Below are 17,002 nucleotides of genomic sequence, written 5' to 3' on the forward strand. Positions count from 1 at the left end.
CTGGAGATTGGCTTTCTCACATGGCTGGTAACTCCAGAGCCTCACTCATATCCTATGCTTCACCCCAAGAAGGAGAAATATTACTCTTTTCCTTTATTTCAAGTTCTAAATGTCTGGTGTGAAAACTGATCAACCTTTTTCACATCAAGGGTTCACGTGGCCAGAGGACCAAGGTCCTGTAAGCACGTAAAGATCTCTGGTGGCATACCCCTGTCTACTTGGGTCCCTCCAGAGAAGGGAGAGATCACAGGAGCCCGGAAGTCACCCTTACTATTGCTGTCTACTAACTGCTGTTCAGTGGGTGTTGCATGGAGTCGCAGCCTCCCCCTGGAGCTGGCTAGAAATGCAGAATGGCAGGCCCCACCTCAGACCTCCTCAACTAGAATCTGCACTTTGACAGGATCCCCAGGTAACTCACATACACAGCACAACAGGAGAAGGACTCATCTACTACTTTCCTAAACAGCTCAATTGATCTCCTAAGAGCAGGTTGCAAAAGATTGCAAATACATGTAAAACAAGCAGCCATGGGTAGCACATTTTATGGGTTAATTGATTCTAACATTATTATCAACTTTTATTTAGGCCTTTTCTGGCTGTGCACCACTCTCATTCCCTGCCCCCCTTCTGAGGCTTTTTCAAAATGTTGAATGCTTAAATGGGCATCTAATTAGTGTGTAGTATCTGCAAGTCTTTGACACGCCTCTCATCAAGAGGTGGAGTCTAAACTCCTCTCCCTTGAATATGAGCTGGCCTTAGTGACTTAATTCCAATAAACAGAATGTGGCAGAATAATAGTGCATGATTTCTGAGGCGCCACAAAAGGGTGGTGCAGCATCTACCTGGCTCTCTTTCTCAGGGCACTTGCTCTTGGATGCCAGCCTCCATCCCCTGGGGAAGCTCAAGCCACGGGGAGAAGCCATGTATGTGTGTTCTGGCTGACAGCCCTCACGGGAACCTCCAGAGATGGGAAGGAGGGAGCCTCCAGAGGTGTCCCCATCTCTAAATAGTTCCACTCTCATCTGTGGTTTTCACCTCTACATCATTGGCAGCCAAATTTCTATATCTCAGTATCTCTCTTGAGTTTCAGAAGTGCCCCTTTTTGCTTGAAAGCCCCATGGGAATCTCAAACTCAGCATAACTCAACTTATCTTTCATTATCACCTCATTACCCAGCTCTTCTCTATTTTTTTTCTTATTTTGTATTCTGAATTCTCTCTGAATGGGCACAGACTATGAAGAGATATGTCTCATGTAAATGCTCACCATAGCATTTACTGCAGAGGAGGCTCTTAACAGTCAGGTGGGCAAAATGGTATACTCTGTGGATATCTATTTGCCTCTTTTCCCAGCCATCCCAGTGCTTGCTCAATGGATCCATGAAAAACAGTGGTTATGGCGGCAGGAATGCAGACTACAAGGTCTGACAATTAAGTTCGCGAAATTATTGCAATGATGTTGCTAACCTTTTTTTGATGTCAGAGGGATTATTCATTATAAATTTGTACCAACTGGACAAGTTGACTATTTGGAAGTGCTGAAAAGGCTGCATGAAAAAGTTACATGACCTGAACTTTTCACCAACAATTCATGGCTCTTGCATCACGACATGCACCAGCTCACACAGCACTGTCCATGAGGCAGTGTTTAGCTAGTTAACAAATAACTGTATTGGAACACTCTCCCTACTCACCTGATCTGGCCCCCAATGACTTCCTTCTTTACCCGAAGATAGAGGAAATATTGAAAGGTAGACATTTTGATGACATTCAGGACATCAAGGGTAATGCGATGACAGCTCTGATGGCTATTCCAGAAAGAGTTCCAAAATTGCATTGCTTCCCAAGGGGAGTACTTTGAAGGTGACCGTTGTGATATTCTGCAGTGAGGTGTGTAGCACTTTTTCTAGGATGAATTCGCGAACTTCATTGTCAGATCTCGTATTCCAGCCCAACAGGTTGGGTTTCTCCTTACTACAGCTGATCTGGCTAGCGTTATCGCTGAGTGCTAGCTTATCAACAGCAGAGACCTACATCAACACTCAGCTACTCCCCAGGGGCCAGTCAGCTGACTGGTAGTAGGTTGATTATACTGACTATCATAAAGTGGGTAGAAATTCAGTTGCTCTGTAATCGACATATTCTGGGTATGGATTTGATTCCCTGCTCTTAAAACTTCTGCCAGCACTGCCTTCTATGAATTCACAGAAACCCTTACCCACTATCATGGTGTTCTGCACAGCACTGAGTCTGGTCATAGAACTCATTTCACAGCAAAGGAAGAGAAGCAACCGTGTTTCCCTGAAAATAAGACCTAGTCGAACCATCAGCTCTAATGCGTCTTTTGGAGCAAAAATTAATGTAAGACCTGTTAATATTATATTATACTATACCCAGTCATATTAAAATAATACCTGTTTTTATATTAATTTTTGCTCCATAAGACGCATTAGAGCTGATGGTTCAACTAGGTCTTATTTTTGGGGAAACACAGAATGAGCTTAGGCCCACGGAATCAATCACACTTACCACGTACCCCATAACCTGGAAGTGGCTAACCTAACTGAAAATGGAACGGTTTACTGAAGACTCAGTTATTCCTCCATCAGGGAGACAGCACGCTGCAAAGAGGGAGTTCTGTTTGGCAGGATGCAGTATAGGCTTTGAATCAGACCATGAAATAGTGTTATTTCCTCCGTAGGCAGAGTACATAGATCTGGGAAGGATGAGTACATATGGGAGTGGCTCCTCTCAGCATTACATCTAACAACCCATTCTCAGAACCTTCCTGTCCTGGCACCTTTAAGCTTTGCTAGAATGGAGAGGAATGCTTCCGTCAGGGGAACCAGCAGGGGTGCTGTTGGATTTGAAAAAAAATGTCGCCACGTGGCCACTTGGGGCTCTATATCACTGAGCCAACATGCCCAACAACACGGAGTCACTCTGCTGGCTGGCGTGATTGATGCTAATAATCAAAGGGAAATTGAGTAGCTGGTACATGTTGAAGGCTAGGAGAACTATGTGGCAAGGGGATTCTCGGGATGTCCCTTACTAGTTCCATGACCAATAGCACAGGTTGATGGAAAGCTATAACAATCTACAGAAGGCACGATGTCTGAAGGTTTGGGTCACTCCATGGAACTGACCAATTCAGCTTCTGCCTGAGAGCAAGGGAAATGTGCAGTAGGTAGAGGGAGTTAGGAAGCCATCTGTGGCCCATGGCCAGCTACTGAAATGAGGACTGACAGCTTCGTGTACTTACTCTTTGTCTATTATATGTTTAAGTGTGTATGCTATTTCCCCCTCTCTCTTTCCACTTTATTTTATGCAAGTTGGTGGTGCTTAAGCTTACCATATAGTCTTCAGGTAAGAAAATATTCAGTGGGACCATGATGGAATTTGAGGACTAAGTAATACAGAAGGCATACCGTAGCAGTTGGGACTGTGCATCTCTTTATTTTGGTGAAGAATGAGAATTTCTTCACTTGTGAGAGGAATAGCAACATCGGATTAGATGGAAATACAGAGTTGTGTCATTGTAGTGCAGGGCTCAAATGTGTGTAGAAGAGTGAATATGGCAGCTGAGTAGCCAAAGGGGTGTACTGTTCCAACTATCAAGTCATTGTCTTTTAGTTCCAAATGCACTCATCACTGATCTGTGATAACGGAGTTGAAGCCTTTTAAGAATTTCTCCTTTATATAGTGCACATGATGTTAAGCTTTGTAAATAGAGGCTGCTGGGGGAGCATAGCAGAAAGAAGGAGCTTCTCGTCATGTTTCTGGTGTGGTCCTCTCAAGCCTCCTGCCGCGCGCGCATATGTGTGTACCTGTCTGCGCACACACCAGTGTGCGTGTGTTTTCTGCAGCGACAGTGGCTGGCAGAAGACAGCACCCTTCTGTGGGCAGTTTCCTAGCAGAGGGTTGCCAGCAAAGCACCTCCTCAGGAATGGCTGCCCAGGCCACCTGCCTCCAGCAGCCCTGCAGGGGAGTACATATGGAGGACACCTTCCCCCTACACCCCTCCTCGGGCATCTCCAGAATTAGGTGCTGCTGGCAGGGAACCTCCCTGTGGAGGACTTTCCCCACTCCCTTTCAGGGGGCCTTTTTAGTGAGTGCTGAGGCACTGCTCCTCCCTGAGGATGGCTTTCCCTAGCACTACAGAGAGTGGCTTTCCAGCAAGTTCCACCAAACCAGTGCCTCATGAACTCCTCTGTCATCCAGTGAACCCTGCTACACTCTCTCCAACAATGTGGAGTCCTCAGCACTGGGAGGAGTGGCTTGTTCCTTGTGTCCGCTGTCTCAGCCTGCCGTTCCTCTTTTCTTTGAGTTCTTTTTCACTAGCAAATTCCCCCTTACTCTAATTCCTTGTTCATATTACTATGTGCTCTCTGTCTCCTGACTGGACTTTGACTGATTCAATGACCACCATCATTTAAATTGTTCAGAGTATGCCTCTGGGTCCAAGGCAAAGTCCTCTTCCCTCTCAGACAGAAGGACAAAGGACTGGAGCCCCTTCTCACCACCACCCCTAATTCTGAAAGCTTCCTTAGCAGACTCCCACTGAAGGTTAAGAAATAGAGGGAGTACCACCTCTGACACAGACTGTCCAGAGCTGGCCCAGGCAGTGCGCAGACCTGGAAGCCATCCACCAAGGTCTTGAAGATTCTTAAAATCCCTGGATTCTTACCCTCTGGTAACCACTAAACTTTTGTCTATATCTATGAGTTTTTGTGTCTTCATTTGTTTGTCTTGTTCTTTTGTTGTTTTCAGTTTTATATGGGTAAACGGGGTCAAATATATGGTGATGGAAGGAGAACTGACTGGGTGGTGAACACATAATGTGAGATATAGATGATGTATTACTGAATTGTACACCTGAAATCTATGTAACTTTACTAACAATTGTCACCCCAATAAATTTTAACTAAAAAAAAAAAAAATCCCTGGATTCTTCTGGCTTTAGGCAGGTTCTCCCTGTTCCTTGTAACAAGTACAAATAAATGGAAAGATTCAGGCAACAGGATTTCTTGTGACCCTGCCAAGAATGGAGATGGATCAAAAGAGAAAAAAAGCATGTTAGAGGCAGACTGATGTAGGAAATATTCTTGTTTGATGAGTTACGAAAGTGCTTACAGATTAAGAAGGCTGAATAGAACAGTGGTTAAGAACATGAGCTTCGTATTTTTGTTGCTTGTCAGCTTGATAACTACACATTATCAAGCTTGATAACTATCCCATACAAAAGAATGGGATAATTAAAATTACAAATAAGAAAATATACTTAAAAACCAATAAAACCACAGGTCAGAGAGAAAAATTAAGGCTGAAATAACAGAAACCAAATAAGGAATAAAAATAATACATTGAACAGGTAAAAAAAAAAAAAAAACCCAGAAGCTCAGAAATTACAAAGTATAACTAGGGAATATGAGATAAAAGGATTAAAATTTTAGGTATTAAAATCAGAAGCTTAGAATTTCAAGTATATAGTTGTGACTAAACTGAAGTAGAAAAAGCGAACAAAATGTTTTAAAGTGAAAGCAACGGAAGGGAATACTAAATGGAATATAAAGAGTAAGCCAGGTACCTGAAACAATTTATTTTAAAGGAAGATTAAAATAAAGCTGAAACTAGTAAAAGGAATATAACATTCTCTAAGTGCTAAACATTTGGAAAGGGAAACAAATAAATATAGAAGACAAGAGATGAACAATTTATAACATAAGAAGAGCAAACATTTTTGTTGTTTTTGATAGCAAACTACCGACTTTTTAAAAAGACACCTGGGTTTTGTTATTGTTATTCTCCAGATATTCAAGCAGCCACAAATTCCAGTAGACTATCTCCGTAACTGGTTCTCAAGGTCAGGTTCTTTGCAAATCGTGCTTCGGGATTCCTTTAGGCCAAAAGCTAAAGGTAGCAAGCAGTTCAGAATGTTGCGGTTCATGGCTCCTGTGTCTGCATGGCTTTTAATGCAATACCTCACAGAGCTGGGCGTGGAAGAAGAGTGGAAGAAGGATACACACCCAGCTTGGCCCAGCCCTGTTGTCTGCTTCGGCTCTATGAGCAGTCCTGTGGCTGTGGCCTTCACCCATTGCCTAGAAGCCCAGCAATCTTTCCTCAGATATATTTGCCTGCTTCCATAGCTCTCAGGGCTGAGGTGATTTATGGACCATTTTTCCTTCTCTTCACGTTGTTGGCTGCAGCTCAGACAATCATACTATATTGGAATACCATGTTTCCCCAAAAATAAGACCTAGCCAGACAATCAGCTCTAATGCGTCTTTTGTAGCAAAAATTAATATAAGACCTGGTCTTATTTTACTATAAGACCCGGTCTTATTTTACTATAAGACCAGGTATAATATAATATAATATAATATAATATAATATAATATAAATTATATAAGATATATTATATGTGATATAATATATATCATCTATATTATATAATATATATAATATCTATATTATATAATATATATAATATAGATATTATATAAGACCCAGTCTTATATTAATTTTTGCTCCGAAAGACACATTAGAGCTGATTGTCTGGCTAGGTCTTATTTTGGGGGAAACACAGTATCACACTGCTTGAATCCAAGTAGAGGTGCTTGGGAAATGGAGCGACAGAGAGAAAGAAATTATTTCAGTAAACACGAAGGGGTTCTGTCCTGCTCATAACCTAAAGGGTGATAAAGGTGTCCATAGGTTATGCTGATACATAACAGCTGGACTCAAGGTTCTGTGGGATAGGGGGGAGAGGAATTCTGACTAGAATGCCCCAGGGAAGCCTCTGGAGCTTATCTGATAATTTAGAAATGTCTTTATTCCATCTTGTTTACTGCAAAGTAATTTAACCACTTGATGGGATAGACCTGTATAAGTTACATAATAATTGGCTTATTTTGTTTTCCTCAACAGTTAGTATCTTCCCTTTTGAAATAAAGCTTTTAGAAATTATTGGGTCTTTGTTGGAAGCTGTCATGCGGGGTGACAGGCGGGGTCTCAGCTCCCGCTCCCCGCACAAGAACACAGGATACGGTGAGGCCAAAAAGGAACACTCACGGAGCCATAAATAGGGGAGTCATATCACTATAGTCTCGCTGGCAGCTGGGTTGGAGACAAAGGGAGCAAATATCCGCCAGTACCCCAACAAGGGGTCTTGCTTCACCCGTCTCGCTGGAGGCCGGGCGAGATACCCGAAGTAGGATCCACAGGATCCACAATCTGCCGTCTCCTTTTCTGCCTGCAAACCAACCAACCAACCAACCAACCAACCAACCAACCAACCAACTAACAAACCAACCAACCAACAAACCAACAAACCAACCAGTGCAGCCACGGCAGTTATATCAGTGGCTAATTGGCTAACTGGTTACAGCTGACGGCCAACTAGCCACAGCGATGGCCATCTCCTACCCTTTCCACATGAGGCCGAGAGCCTGGAAACTGCTCTCTGGGACTCTGTCCCCACAGAAGCCAATTAAATATTAAAATATTTCTCCCTCTTTTTCATAAGTCAACAGAATTGAAAGTTCATTTCACAGGGTTATGAGCTAAAGAAGCACAGAGCTTTTGCATCAATTCTTCTCCTCTTTCCATGCTTAGTGCTTCCCCTTTTGGCATGCATTTTACTCTTGCCTGGACTATCATGGTCTTACAGGATTTCCTTTCTCCAAATCATTCTGTCATCAATGCAAAATGAGTCTCCTAAAGTATATTTGACCCTTTAACAACGTAGGGGTTAGTGGTGCCAACTTCCCATGCAGCCGAAAATCCATGTATAACTTTTGACTCCCCTAAAACTTAACTAGTAATAGCCTACTGCTGACTAGAAGCCTTACTGATAACAAAAGCAGTAGATTTTGTATGTTATATGTATTATATACTGTAGTCTTACAATAAAGTAAGCTTCAGAAAAGAAAATGTTATAAAGAAAATCATAAGGAAAATACATTTAGTGTATTTATTGAAAAAAAAAAAATCCATGTACAAGTGGACCCGTGTAGTTCAAACCCATGTTGTTCAAAAGTCAACGGTACTAATTTCGCCTGGAACCTGTCTCTGAATTCTGACTAATTTCTAGATTTCCTCCTCATTTCGTAGCCTGTATTCAGAACCCACAGTCTCTGTTATTAGTTCTAGTCTCATCTCTCACAGCTCCTCCCCGTGTGTCTTCAAGCTCTGGCTCCATCAGAGGATCTCTGCCGGCTCCAGGCTTCACTCATGCTGCTCCGTGCACCTGAAGTGCCACCCCTGCCCCTTCACAAGTATTTTTTCCTGTCTCCAAACTGCCTTCCAGGCTCAGAGGAGTAAACACTTGCCACTGGCAGCCCAGCGTCCACTTTCCTGCCTTTCCCACTGTTCCCCATATTTTCTTAGGAAAATCAATCCCTTGCACTCTTCACCATGTGGCTTATGGGAGCTTAGCTCTATACACAGCTCCAGGTGTAGGTCCTGACCGGCTTAAATTTACAGCATATCCTGTCCCCCAGCAGGGATGGGAGCATAACCTTATGCCCACATATAAACTCTTCCCCCAAGCTCATGGTGCTTTAGAGAGAATAGGAACTTAGCCCTTCTCGCAGAGGAGGTGTATTTGACAATCCGAATCATGGCCTCAGTGGAATCCAGGGTATATTTCTGAAATGAGGTTTCTCCTACATAAGGGCAAATATTTGGGTCTGTTATAAATAGGTACGTATGTGTTTAAGTACTGTCTTAATTCTAACCGAATTTCAGCTTTTTCCCTACTCTTTTACCTAACATTCATTTAGCTTCCAAATCAATATTTTTAATCTTTGAGGGGAGTTTTGATCTCAAAATGAGGTTATGTCCTTTCACTTAAATGCAATTCAAACAGACCAGTAATAGAGAGAATTTCAGAAAACAAAGGTAATCTGTCTTGAGAGGGGCTGTTTGGGGTCTGATACACATAGCTAGTAGTAGTAACCTAAGGATTCCAAGACACCACATACACATTTCTCTTTTGGGTACAATACTGTGTTTTGCTTTCATTTATTTTTTTTTACATTTAACCCGCTCTGTGACTCGGTTTTATTTTGTTGTTTGTTTGTTTGTTGAAATATTGGGGAACAGTGTGTTTTTCCAGGGTCCATCATCTCCAAATCATTGTCCTTCAATCCAGTTGTGGAGGGCGCAGCTCAGCTCCAAATCCAGTTGCCATTTTCAATCTTTAGTTGCAGGGGTCACAGCCCACCATCCCATGTGGGAAGTGAACTGGCAACCTTGTTGTTGAGAGCTCGCTCTAACCGAGTCATCTGGCCACCCCTCCAGCAGCTCGTTGTCTTCAATCTAGTTGTGGAGGGCGCAGCTCACTGACCCATGTGGGAATTGAACTGGCAACCCTGCTGTTCAGAGCTTGTGCTCTAACCAACTGAGCCCCGCTTTCATTTATTTTTGAAATGAAAGCTGCCCCACTTTCATTTTTGAAGCAAAGCTCTAAGTCTGAAATCTTAGGAAGTTTCCGTATCGTGCGGTTTCATGTCTGGCCCTTAGGAGCACAAGCCAGGGTTAGTCACACACAGGGAGTTAGTTACAAACACCCATTAACCGTAATGGAAACCACACAGCGAAGTCCCCACATGGCACACTGAATACTTACCTCCTAATGTTCTTTTAATGTACGCTTTCTTGGGTGAATATTTACTGTAGAATATTAAATGTAAGACTCCTCCTTTATGGGCCATTTGAAGTGATTGATCTTGTTTGTGAATTCCTGTATCTTTGCCCATAATGGCTATCTATTGTAATAGCCTCTGCCAAATGTTCTTGCATTGAAATAACAGACACCATGTATCGTCCAGCTGTGGCCTTGTATTCCTGTGGTCTTAAAGCAAGGAGGAAGCTGATGACACAGCTGGAGAGAGAAGAGAAAGGTCTGTAACATAACGAGTATGACTTAGGCTTCAGACACAATCAGATATTGAAATCACTGGGGTTTGTAAACATGGTTTTGTAGTCACCTTTTATATCCAAGTTGATGTTTGATGGCATTGAATGGTGTTGAGACTGATAGTTATGAAATAGTGGCAATGTAAGAATTTAATTGCCCATAACCAGGTCCATCAGCACAATCTATCAGAATCCTAGGCATTTTCTTTAAATGCTGTAATGAAACCACTGCCTAAGTGACAATTTCTTACATTTATTTATCCAATGTTTTAAAAAATATAAACTTACACACTCACATATCCTAGATACATGTATATTTAAAATATTAATATTTCCCGGTGAAGCCAGAAATTTCAGAATTTGGTTGCTTTTCACTCTTTTGTGTAGTTGAGAGGGGAAGTTACAAAAAAGAAGGCGCTATCAGAAGGTCTTTTAAAAACGAGCAAACAGACTCTAAAACTTAAAGATAACACAGACATTTGAGATATCATTAGACTAGGTAATACGACTACCTCTTTGCATTTCCCAAGTATGCCGTCCCAATATTCCAGAAAAATGAAAGTAGTTAAAGGAGCTACCCACATCTGAACAACATAATCTCTTCAAGTGATAGTAAGGGTAGCCTATAAATCAATTGTATAACATTCACACGCTTTTCATACATTTGTAAAGTATTGTGTATTCAGAGTCCATGCTTCAGAAGAGATTATACTGGAATAAAATTCCCTTTATAAACTATGAGAAAATGAAAAGAACACATTCCAGTATATTGTGGACAGACGTTTCAATTGTACTAGCTTTTAACGTCTCAAGCCACACCAAAATAATACCAACTTTGTTTTTGCTACATAAATATGTGGACTGTGCTTGCCTTTCAACAACAGTACTCCATATAATTAATAGTACCAGTTGATGAAAAAGGATGGAATCTTAGTACTAATTAAGGATAGGGCAAAGAAGTGGTAATGTGAGAAAACCTCTTTAATCACAAGCCAGGTCACGTTCTGTAAAACAAGTCAGTCTCCATATATAATATTTGCTGGTGCCTTCAAATTTGGCATTAGAAAAACTAATGCCTCCTAAGCCATGTGTAAAGAAAACAACTGCTATGTTTTTAAAAGACTATTTTTGAACAGTATTATGTGCTTAAATGAAAATCTTTCATAGCAACCGATCTCGGCTCTGAATAAAATAAGTCCTTCATACTCCTCCAGACCAGGGAATGGCAATGAATATAATGTAAAATTTGCAGGGAGTGAATCTGAATAGTTCATATGATAAATGAGTCATATGATAGGAAATCTTCTTGTATTCTCTTCTCACAGACTCACAGAAGGGCGGTTTCTTGCTCTTGTAGCCAGGCAACACCATGGAAGTCTCTCTCTCTCACTCCCTCCCTCTCTCTCCCCCTCCCCCCACCCTAGTGCAAGAAGCACCAGAAAAGCAAGGAGTAGATTTCAGCTAATGGGGACCACAGAGAAAGTATGTTTTTAACCACAAGAGGGCGATAGGCCATAGGGGAATATAAAATTCCCCTAAAAAAGGCTCCTGCTACTGTGGGAGCCCCATCATTCCAAGCGCAAAGTCCTCAGATGGGTCAAAGAGAGGCTCAATGAGAGAATTTTAGATTTGAAATGAAACTTAAGAGGTCATCTGGTATAGTGAGTGACATCATTTTGCAGAAGAGGAAACTACAGCTTAAATGAAGTGACATACATCAATTATTAGTAAAGAAAACTATCTTTAAGTTGCTCTTGTTAGTATTTTTTTGAATTAATGACACAGTTTTTGGTTTTCGGTTTTGTCATTTGGAGCATTTCTGTCCCTTGGAAAATGTCATAGCTATTCTTGAAGGCTACGGGTTCAAAAAATGCAAGACAACATTTTCAAGCCAAATACCAATTGCATGCTAGCAGTGAGCATGTGAACACAGTAACTAATCAACCCAATTATAGGCATTTTCCAACTATCGTTCAGGATTTAAGACTTAAGATAACTTACCTAAATAAATATAAGGATAAATTACCACATCATAATCTATAAAAATACTGGCCTAGAGTACACTACAAAACTCTCAATAAATAAATACCGGGCATTTGCTTTATGAAAGTCAGTGGAGATGTGCTCTTTAGAAACCATGTCCATACTTTCAGGCTACTTTTTTACAAATCACACACACACACTGAGTCCCACAGATGACAAAGGGTACACTTCAGGTTAGGATACAACTTGATAAAAAAATGTCTGTTGACATGGCATTTCTATAGAGGAATACAACTAATATTGTTTGTTGAGTTGCTCATGTTTTGGTTTCGAAGGCAAAACTGGAAGAGATGCCAAATGTTTTTTAGCCATGGCAGCATCACTGAAATGAGTGTTCAGCTCCAAAGGTAACGCCTTTGGAAAGAGACAACATTCATCAGGACGTATCAGTTCTGGAATTGTCCCTTCTAAGCCAACCGCACTGCTTGTGGTCACATCTCGTGGGCATCTGTACAGAGTGCTTCTTGAGGAGTGAAGCTATTTCCTACTACCAGTTCTTTTCCTTTTTTTGAGTCCGGTGGCTCAGGAAGTTCAGCGGCCTGGTGTCTGATATGGTGGGTACTTGGGATTTCGGTCTGGCGCTCTCATTCCTCAGAACGCAGGTTTATTCTCAGGCTGATTTATAGCGAGTGATTCTGGTTTCCAGTCTGGTTGGAAAAAGTGAATATTGAATGTCCGTGCCCAGTTCTTAAAGACTCGTTTCTCTGTGATAAAGCGGTGATGACTGCCCTTCCGCCCCCGCTCATGGGAGAGGTACATTGTACATTCATCCGGTCCAAACGGTTCATAATAATGATAAGGTACTGAAGAGTGATTGCGACCCCTGCAGGAGGAAAATGAGATAGCTGATGAAAGCGGAAGAAAAGAAAACTCCTTTGACTGATAAGGTGAGATGTTATCTTTCATAAGCTGATAAGTACAAATAATATTTTCAAGTTAAATGAACTCCAACAAATGTGTGGTTTTTTTCCCCCTGTCTTTCTGATGTTTAAGCAAAAAGCAAGTGGAGAGGTTTTGAGGTTGTGAAATAAATGCAGTGACTGTCATGATCAGAGAGATTAAACGTGTGCTGTAGGACATTCAGGCTCTTGGGATTCAAAAAGTGCATATTACCAAGGCCAACTAGGGTTCTTATTTCTACTCTTGCCCCCATAAAGTCTATTGACCACAAGCAGCGGTATTTATAAAACAGAAATAGATCATTCTCCTTCCCCATTCCAACCCTCAAGCCCTTCAGACTCCCATATACTAAGAGCATATAGGCCTGTAGGGTGTTACATGATCTCACTCCTCTCCAGAGCCTTCTCCTAACTCACTCGGCCTTGTTCGCTATGCTACCCTCCAGCCTTACTGGCTTTTCCGCTTGTCACCTCGTCCAAGCTTGTCCCTACCCTGAGGCCTCTGCACTTGAAGGCAGTCATCTGGTGGGAACCCTCGCTCATCGGTTCACTCCTCTTACCTTTGGGAATCTCCTCACATGTGTCCTCCTCAGAGAGGTTTAAGCTGATGCCTGCCCCCTTCACTCCCTCTCACTTGGATTTATTTTCTTTACAGCATCAAACACTCTCTGAAACTGCTGGTATTGTTTCTTTGCTTATTGTCTGTTCACGAGGGCACGCCTTTGTCTCATTCCTAGCAGGTACTCAATAAATAATTTTTGACTTTCTGTTGTTGAAAGAAATTTATATGGAGTCAGCAGCTACCCAGCAAGCCTCTCAAGATAAAATTTCCCCCTCAGGTATGGAAAGTTGATGACCCTAGTTTGATTCCACCCATGAGAGAGAAAGAAGTTAGTAGGCACGATGCCACCCTTTTTTGCTTGTTGTTCTAGATAGATGATGTACTCTAATCTAGTCTCTAAATCCAGAAATTCCAATTCCTCAATCTGTGCTGTGTAGTCTGACAGTCCCCCAATTTTCAGTTCTCTATATCCCTGTCTCCACCTCACATAAGAAACACCGGCTCATTTCTTCAAGGTAGTGTGCATAGGATTAATGTGTGTGTGTGTGTGTGGGGGGGGGTGCCCTTGTTGTAGGGTTACTAAAATAGTTAATATCTAAAACCCAAAGAACCCTGGTGTCAGACCGGTTTCCATTCTAGGCCAGTCCACTGCCCTCTTCTGTCTTGAAGTATAGATGATAAGCTTAGTTAAGATAGCCCAACAGATAAACCTTCCTACTTTGAGCTATGCTCACTAACAGGCCTTGTGGCAGAGATTGCGTTCTTCTTAGCTCTTCTCTTAAAATGCCTAGGTGTCCCAGCAAACCACCTTTCAGTGCCTGATGTCCTGGGGTCCCCTCTCCAGTAACGACGGCTCTACGCTAAGTACAGTAACTTGGTTTCCTAAAGATGCCCATCCTGCCAGACACCTATTCATTTTCTCCAGAGGAGATCAATATATAAATGGCTTTTAGAGTAGCAACTTTACCAGGGTCAGGGATCGAAGTCTTTTATCAAGAGGGGTGTCGAGTTTGTGGCTCTGACAACAATAAACCTTTGAGCTGCTTCTCCTCTAAAGTTAAAGTTCTTCCGGGAAAAGAGATTTATTGTTGTCATGTAGCATTTAAACCTACCTCATCCTGCGTTGGAGGCTGTGCTGAATGATACTTTGCATCTCTATTATGCCTGTCTCAATAGTATCTCTACGTTCTACAGTGCAACATCAGAAACTGTGCTGCTTAGTTATTATAGATATCACTCATTTAATTACCCCGGAAATCGGAATCCTCTTAACATTTTAATAGAAGGTGTTTTCAATACAGAAAATGCATCTAGAAAAAATTTAAGTTGAAACTGACCACTAGAAGAAAAAAATAAAAAGAAATACAGGGCCGGCCCGGTGGCTCAGGCGGTTGGAGCTCCATGTTCCTAACTCCGAAAGCTGCTGGTTCGATTCCTACATGGGCCAGTGGGCTCTCAACCACAAGGTTGCTGGTTCAACTCCCACAAGGGATGGTTGGCTGTGCCCCCTGAAACTAGTAACGGAAGCTGGACCTGGAGCTGAGCTGCGCCTTCCACAACTAAGACTGAAAGGACAACAACTTGAAGCTGAACGGCACCCTCCACAACTAAGATTGAAAAGGACAACAACTTGACTTGGAAAAAAGTCGTGGAAGTACACACTGTTCCCCAATAAAGTCCTGTTCCCCTTCCCCAATAAAATCTTAAAAAAAAGAAAAAAAAAAGAAATACAAACTTGTAAGACAGATCTCCCCAGTTTCACATGGCATAATTTGTGGAACCATGCCAAATTTATGTGACCATGGTACACTTGGGGTTAAGTCTTTATTCCAGTATGGATCAGGTTTTAAACCTGATTCATCTAAGTTTTTGACGTATCTTTGGCATCAATCTGACTAAAGAAACAATTAGGTTTCTAAAAATAATCATGACATTGATTTGGCACCTAGGAATACGGAGAAATTGTAAACCAGCTAAAGGATGCTATCGGATCAATTTCCTTATTCAGGATGACCATCTCTTTGAATGAAAACTTGTCTGGCTCCATATTGATCACCTAAAGGGAGAATTAAGGTTACATATTTTTTTTTTTTTTTTTTTTTTTTTTAAAGATTTTATTGGGGAAGGGGAACAGGACTTTTTTTTATTGGGGAACAGTGTGTACTTCCAGGACTTTTTTTTTTTCCAAGTCAAGTTGTTGTCCTTTTAATCTTAGTTGTGGAGGGCGCAGCTCAGCTCCAGGTCCAGTTGCCGTTGCTAGTTGCAGGGGGCGCAGCCCACCATCCCTTGTGGGAGTCGAACCGGCAACCTTGACGTTGAGAGGACACTCTCCAACCAACTGAGCCATCCGGGAGCTCAGCGGCAGCTCAGCTCAAGGTGCCATGTTCAATTTTAGTTGCAGGGGGCGGAGCCCACCATCTCTTGCGGGAGTCGAGGAATCGAACTGGCAACCTTGTGGTTGAGAGCCCACTGGCCCATGTGGGAATCGAACCGGCAGGCTTCAGAGTTAGGAGCATGTAGCTCTAACTGCCTGAGCCACCGGGCCGGCCCCAAGGTTACATATTTGATAAATTTAATTCCTGATCTCAAAGGTGTCTAAATAAGTGGGGGTTGTTTCCATCCTTTAAAACACTGTCCAAATGGCAGAAGCATGTTTTGTGAGACGCGAAGGCAGAGCCCCAGCAAACGCAGGAACAGCCCTCTGGCTGTGAGCCCGCCATCAGCCATAATTCACTGTTGCTTTCAGAAAGCCCTTCCCCCATTAGGGCCATAATTCCCTAGGTCTTTCCTCAAACCTGATTTTGTAAAAGCTGCCACAGCCTTTTCTTTCTTTACCTGATCCCAGTGAAAAGAACAATAAATATCAGCAGAATATTAACATCAGGAAGCTACTATTGAAAAAGGGAGGATTCTGGCACTAGGTTCTTGTTTTGGGCCAGGGGGCGCTGAAGGAGTAAAGGTGAGGGCAGGGCTGGGTATGATAATCACAGAGCCCGTTACCCAGTGGCTGCAGGCTGTCATCAGCACTCCAAAAGCCAGTGTGGGAACAAAGTCTGCAGAATAATGTGAAGAAGGATTTTTTTTACTTATGAAGGAAGCAGGTGGGGAGAGTAAAAGAACTAACATTTAGTGCATAGAGGGAGCTTTAATGAAATACCGTTGCCTGTGTTCCACCTCCATTGATTCTAGTTTAATTGACTTGGAGACGGGCCCAGGCATGGGTATTTTAAAAAGTGCCTTAAGTTTGAGTATCAAAATAACTAATGGCAGTGTTGGATTATAAAACCCATAAAATAAAATAAATGAGTCCATGATGGTGTCAATAAGTAACTGAATAATGAAATGAGGGAGAAGAAACAGCATTTTCTTACAGAAAAATTCCAATTACTAAATCTAGAAAGAACGAATGAATAGAAAGCCACCATGGGAAAAGCATGGTAATTGTTGCAGGCAACATACACCAATGAATAGAGAACATTAGTGGGGATAAAGATGAGGCAAAATAGGTTACTTGCATACAGTATCTCCCCCAAGATACTTATTAATGACAAAGGGAAAATAGCAACTTTACAATGAGT

At 42.0% G+C, this 17,002-nt stretch overlaps 1 protein-coding gene across 1 annotated transcript in view; it reads right to left on the reverse strand.

Moving 5' to 3' along the window:
- Positions 1 to 10,157: 10,157 nt before the first annotated feature.
- The window catches only part of ST6GALNAC5 (ST6 N-acetylgalactosaminide alpha-2,6-sialyltransferase 5), a 148,463-nt gene continuing 141,618 nt past the window's right edge, over positions 10,158 to 17,002 (reverse strand). The window contains exon 5 of the mRNA XM_081057041.1: positions 10,158 to 12,786. Coding sequence (XP_080913167.1) covers positions 12,555 to 12,786 — 232 coding nt within the window. The 3' untranslated portion in view covers positions 10,158 to 12,554. The remainder of the gene's footprint in view (positions 12,787 to 17,002) is intronic.

This window comes from Rhinolophus hipposideros (assembly GCF_964194185.1).
Source record: "Rhinolophus hipposideros genome assembly, chromosome: 8".
NCBI classification, from domain to species: Eukaryota; Metazoa; Chordata; class Mammalia; order Chiroptera; family Rhinolophidae; genus Rhinolophus; species Rhinolophus hipposideros.